Source organism: Eptesicus fuscus, chromosome 5 (assembly GCF_027574615.1).
Source record: "Eptesicus fuscus isolate TK198812 chromosome 5, DD_ASM_mEF_20220401, whole genome shotgun sequence".
Classification (NCBI taxonomy): Eukaryota; Metazoa; Chordata; class Mammalia; order Chiroptera; family Vespertilionidae; genus Eptesicus; species Eptesicus fuscus.
Genome location: NC_072477.1, coordinates 78,111,928 through 78,121,491, shown reverse-complemented (window position 1 = coordinate 78,121,491; position 9,564 = coordinate 78,111,928). Strand labels below are relative to the sequence as shown.

General features: G+C 49.1%; 1 protein-coding gene across 3 annotated transcripts; it reads left to right on the top strand.

Annotated features, from left to right (window-relative positions):
• Positions 1-4,635: 4,635 nt before the first annotated feature.
• Positions 4,636-8,917, top strand: RIPK3 (receptor interacting serine/threonine kinase 3). Of its 3 annotated transcripts, XM_008158442.3 has the most exons (10): positions 4,636-4,798; positions 5,046-5,186; positions 5,346-5,655; positions 6,148-6,293; positions 6,419-6,465; positions 6,676-6,843; positions 6,954-7,033; positions 7,266-7,613; positions 7,741-7,801; positions 8,602-8,917. In XM_008158442.3, exons 1-10 carry the CDS (start codon positions 4,779-4,781, stop codon positions 8,787-8,789), a joined length of 1,509 nt encoding a protein of 502 aa, XP_008156664.2. In that variant the 5' UTR covers positions 4,636-4,778; the 3' UTR covers positions 8,790-8,917. The 3 variants fall into 3 exon arrangements, with proteins under 3 accessions (XP_008156664.2, XP_054572455.1, XP_054572456.1); XM_054716480.1 differs by lacking the exon at positions 7,741-7,801 and having other exon boundaries at positions 8,602-8,725; XM_054716481.1 differs by lacking the exon at positions 4,636-4,798 and having other exon boundaries at positions 5,097-5,186; positions 5,495-5,655.
• The last annotated feature ends 647 nt before the right edge of the window (positions 8,918-9,564 follow it).

Below are 9,564 nucleotides of genomic sequence, written 5' to 3'. Positions count from 1 at the left end.
GTGAGACTGAAAGTTCCAACTCTCCAAACACCGGGTTGTTTCCCCTGGCAACCAGCCCGGTTCTTAGTTTACCTAAGGGTTTTCCCAAAAGTCACTTCATTGACTTAAAAAAGGCACCTTTTCCCACTTTCTTCAGAGGAAATTCCAAGGGTTTTAGGAGGTTCTGTTGTCAAAGAACAAATATATATTTCTTATTATAAATCGAAATATCACAGACCCCTTTCGAGGTGGAACAGTCTCTTCATAACTCCTCTGCTCAAACCCTGGGGTTTGTTTTTTGGCTTTTCCAAGTTCAGTGCAGCCCAGTCTCAGTTCATTTGCTCATCGTTGCACCACCCGTCCTTCTCTGGTCAAGGTTTGTTTTTCCGCAGCTGGGAGCAGAGATAAGGGTTTCCCTGATGAGGAGAGCAGACTTGTGCCACGGGGAGGGTTCTGCACGGTCACAGTAAAAAAAGGTCTTATCACTTTAAGCTTGTCTTTCCCATCCAGACAAAAAGGGAGGCCTTTTTATTTCTTCATCTGCAAAACTTGACGATTGGTCCCACCTCACAGGCTTGTGGTGACACACTGTGAAAGTGCTTTGTGGACTGTGAACTGTAAACAGACTAGCTTTCAGCATTGTTGATGATATGATGGTAATAATGACCCATTAAGGGGGGGGGAATAAAAAGCCCAATCGGCCAGTCCCAAAGTTCACACTGCGAACTTGGCACCTTTTCTCTCTTCAGCTGTATCTTCTGTTTAATCAAGGATTGCAATTTTAATTTCAATGGTTACATACATTTTTTATTTTTTTATATGCTATTTTTTTTCCTAAATCTGTCTGGGCATTTTTTATAATCTCGTATTCCTTATTCAGTTTGTCTGCTCTATCTTTTATTCTTTAAACATTTTGCAATAACTTCTTTAGATTATCTGATTATTCCAAAGCTGAAGTCCTTAAAAATCTAAACCTGTTCATTATTGTTCCTGCTGATTCTCCCTCATGATGAGTTGAATCCTTATATATTTAGTAATGTTTTTTTAAATTTAAATTTGGCTAAATTTAAGCCAGAAGCCTGGATTGAGGATGCTTTCCTCTAAGGAGGATTCAGTTTGCACCTGCTGGACTCTCGGGGGCATTAATAATCTGGGCCACTTACATTTTTCAGTGTATGGTTTATTTAATCAAAGGGAAGAGAGCAGGTCTCACGTGGAAACTAACATCTTTATTAACTTTAACATCTAGTGCTGCAGTCTAGACAGTTTTCCTTATAGGTTCCCTCTGTAAGCAGGTGGACTTTATCCTTTCCACTAAGAATCTAACCTTTTTAAAGGTCCCAGCTTTGGGCAGAAGACGGTGTCTCACATTTAGCTCTTCCGTCCTCCTCGACCCTAGGGCTTAGTGTCCGGTTCTCCCCAACCTTCCATACTTCTACCCAGTCCCTAAAGCTCTAGGTTTCTAGTAAGTTGACCTCTCCGTTTATTTACCATTTACCTTTTGTTTTGTATTATTGGCTTCAGGCGGATGCCCTTGCTAGATTACCTTTATTTGGGGGAGCTCACTAAGGGATTTTTAAAATATGTATTTGTTGTGTTTTATATAGCATTTAAGTTTTCTGCTATGGGAAGCTTTTGAGAACTCATAGTACTGGAAGAGCTTTTTCTTAAGTGATTATATGGCACATGTTGTTTTCTAACCTGCTTTTTTCCCACTTGAAATATGAAAAACACTTATAATATAAATAAATAATAGGTCTAGAGCATCATCTTAATGGTTACATACTCTTCTCTTTTACATTTTTTTATTGATTGATTTTAGAGAGAGACACAGTGAGAGAGAAAAAAAAACATCAATTTGTTGTTCCACTTATTTATGGATTCATTGGTTGATTCTTGTTATGTGTCCTGTCCCAGGAGTGAACCCGCAACCTTGGTGTATGAGAACTTAGCTCTAACCAATTGAACTACCGGGCCAGGGTCTACATAGTATTCTATTGCATAATTTATTTAATCTTTTTCTTATTATTGGATATTTAGGGTTCTGGGTTTTTTTCCCCCACTATTTTAAACAACACTTCAGTGAATATCCTTATAGCTAAATCTTTGCATAATCACAATCTTCTTCTTTCTTTAAGTATTTCTAAAAATAATATATGCAAACACTAAGGAAAATAAAAATTATCCACAATCTTTTTTGCTGTCACCTTATTAATTAATACCATTTGGTCTATAATTGGAATCTCTTAATCAAACAACAGATGAGAAGGAGTTAGGGCTAGAATATGAAGAGAGACCATACCCTCTGCTCTCCACCCCTCACCCCAACAACTAGGGATAGGGAGCCAGAGCAGGTACTAGGGCTGGACCGAAAGTAACCAAGGACTATCAGGAGCAGAGAGCTGAAGGGATGGCAGCCGCCAAGTGGAATCCAAAAGCCTGGGACAACTGTGGCCAGAGGCACCAGGCCTCAGGAAAGGCTGAAGCTTCAAAAATCTCGCCTCACCTGTTCCCTTCTGCCTGAAGCAGAGGGTCTTCTCGGACACTCCTCCATGCTCCCATCCCTGCCCTCCTTCATTTAAAGGGGTTTGGCTTATTTTGAGTCAAAAAGCAGTAGAGCCCTAACCAGTTTGGCTCAGTGGATAGAGCGTCGGCCTGAGGATTTAAGGGTCCCAGGTGCAATTCCGATCAAGGGCATGTACCTTGGTTGGGGGCCCATACCCAGTAGGGAATGTGCAGGAGGCAACTGATCAACGTTTCTCTCTCATCAATGTTTCTAACTCTCTATCCCTCTCCCTTCCTCTCTGTAAAAAATCAATTATATATATATATATATATATATATATATATATATATATATATATATATTTTTTTTTATTTATTTTTTTTTTTTTTAAAGCAGTACAGGGCCCTAGCCGGTTTGACTTAGTGGATTGAGCATCAGCCTGTGGACTGAAGGGTCCCTGGTTCGATTCTGGTCAAGGGCACATGCCCTGGTTGCAGGCTCTATCCCTGGTATTATTCTCTCTCATCATTGATTGCTTCTGTTTCTCTCTCTCTCTCCCTCTCCCTTCCTCTCTGAAATCAATAAAAAATATATATATATTTTTAAAAAGCAGTACAGGCTCTGAAACTATCCCCAGCCCTATACTGCATAGTGGCTTACCCGTGATTCTCAGGGTCTTGTCCCAATCTAAGAAATTCTACCATAGAAAGGCCTTTTTTTTTTTGGGGGGGGGGGGCATGTCTTTAAACACCTTTCTGCCTGCTCCCCTTGAGTGAAGCCCAGATGTTGAGCCCAGGGTCTTCTCCCTAAAGAGGATCATGAGGGGAATGGCTGCCCTCTCTGACAGCTCTTTGCTCTTGACTACACTTTTTTGAGGACCTGATGCACTTGCCTTTATAGTCTGTGAGACACCGTCATATCTCTGTAATAAAGTCTGTTTCAGATTGATTCTGTCAGCTGTGCAGGTGACAGCCCCTAAACCATAAAGAAGCCCCACCTCCTCTTTCCTCCCAGTGAGTATGGAGCTCCAGAGGGGGTGATCGGTTTCTTAAGGAAGCCCTAGAAGTTACGGTCTCCCTGTGAAGGACTGGGTGCCCAGAGCTGGCTGTATCTCGTTCCCACAAGCTCCAGCCCTGGTCAGGCATTGCATGGGTAAAATAACTTTTTGTCTATCCTAAATCCTTAAGGCTCCCCAAGCTCCTGAGTTCTGAAAAGCCCTTGTCCAGAGCATATGCTTATGGGGAAGGTGTGTAAACCAGGGAATAAGCATGGAGGAGCTGGCATGCGGGGGAGAGGGTAGGGATGCTCTGAGGTGTTTCCACTGCAGCGTACTCCTCCGTGTCAACCAGCCGCTGGCTGGGCCGTTCATCTAGCCTACCACAAGGCCCTGGGAATGGTTCTTGATCTTGACAGCAGACAAGTCACTACCAATGCCAGGGGCTTGCCTCAGTGAGAGCAGCTGTCAGGGACTGGGCAGGAATACAGACAGGGACCCGTCAGCACTCGGTTGGATGCTTCACACCTTCCTCAGCCACCTTCACCACCACCTGAGTGGACAGCCCTGAAGCCTGTGTGAAAACAGGAAAGCCTACTGGCTGGGAGGCAGGCTCTGAAGTTCCACACTGGCTTGGGCGAGGTAAACTATCAGGGCCTGTGTTTTCTTATCCATAAAGAAGTAATGAAAGTGGTACCTATGCCCTTAGGGTTGACGTGAGAATAAATAAGCCCATCTTTGTACCGGGCACATGGTGAGCATTACAGAAGGGTTAGCTGTGATCTTAGGGTAGCTGTGGGAGAGATGAGCCCTAGGACCACGAAACCCTCCTCAGCTCCATCCCATCCCCAGCCCAGGCCTGGCGGGTGGTGGAGCTGGGAGGCCTGTGGGAGACACTGGCTGTAGGAATGGGTTGATTGTGGGTTCCTGGAACGTGAGGACTCCTTCGTGGCACCCTAAATGCAAGTGACACCTAACCAGGCTGTGGCATGTACCAGGCTGCTCAAGGAAATATCAGTTAGAAAAGACAAGCTCTAAGCTTCCGTTCTGCCCAGCCCCTTTGGGGCGGGACTGCAGAGGCGGGAGGAAACTTAAAGGCTGTCAGCTGCTCTTTGTAACAGGAAGTTCTTCAGTCACTCTGGATAGGGAAGTGGAATTGGTGCAGTGACTTAGGTGGCCTGGAGATTGACCCTTCTCCCCACCCCCAGACTCCTCTCTCTACCACAAACCCTATTCTCAGAAGTCACTCCATCCGTGTGAACTCGAAACTTCCAGAAGCCCCTGGCACCTTCCAGTTTGATGTCTTGCAGCAAGTTATGGTGAGTGGAGAATGAGACACAGGATACCCCTTGGACTCACTCTGGGACTGCCGTTGTGCCGGTACCAAGGCCAGGGGACAGTGGGGCTCACGGGGGGGGGGGGGGGGGGGGGGGGAGGCTGTGGATTGTGCTGATCCTTCTGAGTCACGGGGGATGGGGGGGAGGGAAGGAGGGCAGGGGCACATAGGGCAGAGGGGTTGTGGGACTTGGGACCAATACCAGCTGGTGAAGAGGCCCCTTCTCCCAGGCAAAAAGGTGCCCCAGCCCCCCTGGTGTCCATCAAGGACTTGAAGAACCCGAAGGTCATTGGCCAAGGCGGGTTCGGCACAGTGTTCCAGGCGCAACACCAGACATGGGGTTACGATGTGGCAGTCAAGATTGTTGACTCGTGAGTGTCCCAGCTGCTGGTTGACTAGCCAGGGTCTTGCTGAGGAGGCAGGCTGCTGGGGCGGGGGGGGGGGGGGGCGGGCGGGGGGGGGGGGGCCTGAGTGGGGAAGGGAGAGATCTGCCCAGCAGAGCAAGACTCCAACTCTCTCCTGGAGTGTAGGAAGATGATATCCAGGGAAGTGAAGGCCATGGCAAGTCTGCGTCACCCCAACGTGCTGCCCCTGCTGGGGATCACCGAGAAGCTGGAGTGGGACGACGCGTCGGGGCCAGCTCTGGTGACTCAATTCATGGAGAATGGTTCCCTGGCAGGGTTGCTGCAACCCCAGTGCCCTCGGCCCTGGCCACTTATCTGCCGCCTGCTGCAGGAGTTGGTGCTCGGGATGTGTTACCTGCACAGCCAGGACCCCGTGCTTCTGCACCGGGACCTGAAGCCCTCCAACGTCCTGCTGGACCCGGACCTGCATGTCAAGGTCAGCCTGTCCACATCCCAGCCCAGCCTCTAGATAGGTCGTGCCCCAGAGCTGCTCCAGCCCCACCAACTGAAAAAGCATCTGCGGCAGCTCTGTCTACGGAATACCCTCAGCATCTCCCTCTGGACACAGGGCTGCCCAAGTGTCAAGGCGTATCCAGAAGCTTTAGCCCCTGCCACACCAAGTGATAGAGGCCCTGACCAACACAGCCACTTCGACATGCCCACCCCACTAGGCTCTCCAAAGGCCCATGGCTGACAGCCCAGGAGACTCAGACCTTGACCCACCCTCAAAGAGAATGCAGACCTTCAAAACAAGGCCCAATTGGTCCTACTGTTTCCCTAACCCTCCTCACCCCCTTTACAAGGCTGGACCTGAATCTTCTGGATGAAGGGCGGGAGTGGGGGGGGGGGGGGGGGGAAGAGAAGAGGATTCTGGAAGCTGCCTGGCATTGTCCATCCCTTACTTCCTCCTCCTTTCCTTCCTTTGCAGCTGGCAGATTTTGGGCTGTCCACATTTCTGGGAGGCTCACAGTCAGGGGCAGGGTCTGGGAAGTCAGGGGGCACCCCAGCCTACTTGGCCCCAGAACTATTGGCTGATGTAAACCAGAGAGCCTCTATGGCCAGTGATGTCTACAGGTAAGACACCATGCCAAACACACATCCTCAATGTTGACTCCTCTCCAGGCCCTTCTAGGGGAAGGTGTGTGAAAGAGAAGTTTTGCCAGAGGTTGGGAGAGGCCTCAGCTTTTTGTGTCTTGCAGCTTCGGGATCCTAATGTGGGCAGTGCTTGCAGGAAGAGAAGCTGAGGGTAAGACTTTGAGCAGACTATTGGGTCCTTAACGCCAGGCGCCCTCCTCCTGAAAGCCCCCAAGCCCTCCAACTTCCTGCTTACCTGCTCAGACTGTCCTACCCCCTCCTCTCCTCCCATTGGACTACACTCCCTGCCCTGTTCTATGATGGAGCAGATCTCCCTCCTACTCTGAATGCTTTCTCTTCATGTCCCCCACCCCCACCTCAGCAGTGAACCGGATAACAGTGATGCAGCAAGCTGTGTGTGAGGAGCAGGTCCGGCCCCCACTGACAAAGCTGCCCCAGCCCGGCCCTGACACTCCTGGCCTGGAGGGACTGTCGGAGTTAATGCAGCTCTGCTGGAGCCATGAGCCCAAGGACAGGCTTTCTTTCCAAGGTGAGCTGGCCACTTAACTGGCAGCTGGGTTGGGCCTCGATCTCTCAGCAGAGGGCTTTCCCAGAGAAAGAAGTTTTGCTCACCTGCCACCCACTCTGCCTTCTCTCCAGAATGCCGAGCATACACTGAGAAAGCCCTCCAGCTGGTACGAGATGAAGCCGGTACAAAAATGGATGATGCAGTCTCCACAGTGAGTACCCAACACCAGCCCCAATCTGAGAGCTGGGAAGGAATGGCACCACATGGCTCCCAGGGCTACCTGGTGACTCCCCACTGACCACTGCTCTTTGTGCCTTAACCCGCTCCCCACTCTCCGCACCCCACTCCCAATTCCCTGACAGCAGTTTATGGACCAGGGGACGTCTTCCTAGGGTTTGCACTGGCTCTCCCACCTCCACACCCATCGAGTTCTCTTCTGGCAGGTGAAGAAGTTCCTGTCGGAGCACAGGAACGGCAACAGGTTGTCTGCCCCTGAGCCAGGTTCAAGGGGGACAGAAATGGATGGCCGTGGGGCACACCCAGGAAGCCCTGATCCCGGGGTCTCTGACATGCTGAAAAACCTGAATCTGAAAGGGCCCCCCAGCTCTGTTTCTGAAAAATGTACAAACCTTCCTGAGAAGATTGAGGCACAGAAAAAGCATGTTCCACAAGCCTGGACAGCAGGGACACCTTCTGATTCAACTGCCCAACTTCCCCCAACTTCAGAGACCTCACCATTCAGAAACCCCACCTCGGCTTGGACCCCAGGTCCGGGACCCCAAGGAAATCAGGTGAGACTTTGGCAGGACTAGGGGATGCAAATATTGTCCCCTTTTCAGGGAAAACTTGGAACTGAAGAAGTATGCCCTGGAATCAGGCCTTGGGACAGGGAGCCTGAGAGCTCTTTGTTGTTCACAGGGGACTGAGAGATGTAGCACCACCTGGCCTCCCAAGGAGCCAGGACCAATGCCAATGCCAGGTAACCATAGCCACTCCTTACCCCCCCCACCCCACCCCCTCAATTCCTCCACCAGCTTCATCCTCTAGAGTCTAGAGCAGGCGTCCTCAAACTACGACCCGCGGGCCACATGCGGGTGTTTCTGCCGTTTTGTTTTTTTACTTCAAAATAAGATATGTGCAGTGTGCATAGGAATTTGTTCAGAGTTTTTTTTAAACTATAGTCCGGCCCTCCAACGGTCTGAGGGACAGTGAACTGGCCCCCTGTTTAAAAAGTTTGAGGACCCCTGGTCTAGACCATATATAGAAGCCCTCTTTTGAAGCTCCTTGTGTGTGGGGGGGTGCTGCCAGTCCTACCCAAGGAGGGGTAGAAAAGGGGAAAGAAAGGGCTAGAGGCCACTTACTCTAATCTTCTCATTTCATAAATGAAGAAACTGATACCCTTTGGGATTGGATCCTGCGGAGATTGCAGCAAAGCCTGGATTTGTCCTAGGCCTTCTAGCTCCCCAGCACCAACTCTGTGAACCCCCAAATTCCATTGTGGCTATGTCAGTACTGAGGGCCTCCAAGCAGAAAAGATCCAAATACCCGGGTCAGAAACGTCAGCTGCCACCACTCTTGAGCTTCTGCACACCCGGTTCTGAAGGGGCGGCCCACAGGGGAAAGGCAAAGGCATCCCTGACACCCTCCCGGGGAGGCCCTGAGACCCCGTCTCTGCCTTTCCCCAGGGTGAACACGAGGTGCTGCTGCCCTTCCACTCTCTGCTCCTCCGAAGTTGCTGAAGACTTAACCCTCACACTAACACCTCTGTTTCTTTTAAAGGGCTATGGTACCCTTTCATCCATAACAGCCAAGCGGTACAGATCGGAAACAACAACCACATGGTGATACCTAATGTCTTGGGTGGAGCTGGTAGCACCCCACACACACAAGTAGCTACAAAAGAAGTGCCACAAGAACCTGATGCCTGGACTGGGCCACAGGGCCAGTATAATAATGACAGAAGTTGAGGAAGCATCTGAACTGCCTCCTGGATTTGAGGCAACTAGCTGAGATTTCCTTTGAAGGGTACCAAGCCTGCACCCAAACTGACTTTGTGCCCCCAGGAATCAATAAAGTGGTGGTATTTTTAAAATTCTTTATTGTTTAAAGTATTACATATATTATTACATATGTCTCCTTTTTCTCCCATTGACCTCTCCCCGGCCACCCCTGCCCCCAGCATAGGCCCGCAACCCCCTAGTGTCTGTGTCCATTGGTTATGTCTATATGCATGCATACCAGTCCTTTGGTTGGTCTCTTACTCCCCCCAACCTGCCTTCCCTCTAAAGTTTGATGGTCTGTTTGATGCTTCTATGTCTCTGGATCTATTTTTGTTCATTATATTCCAAAAATGAGTGAGAGCATGTGATATTTATCTTTCTCTGACTGGCTTATTTTGTTTAGCATAATGCTCTCCAGGTCCATCCATGCTGTTGTGAATGATAAGAATTCTTTCCTTTTTTTTTTTTTTTTTTTTTACCACAGCATAGTATTCCATTGTGTAGCTGTACCACAGTTTTCTAATCCACTCATCTGCTGATGGGCACTTAAGCTGTTTCCAAATCTTAGCTATGGTAAATTGTGCTGCTATGAACATAGGGGTGCATATGTCCTTTCTGATTGGTGTTTCTGATTTCTTCGGATATATTCCTAAGAGTGGGATGGCTGGGTCAAATGGGAGTTCCATTTTTAATTTTTTGAGGAAATGCCATACTGTTTTCCACAGTGGCTGTACCAGTCTGT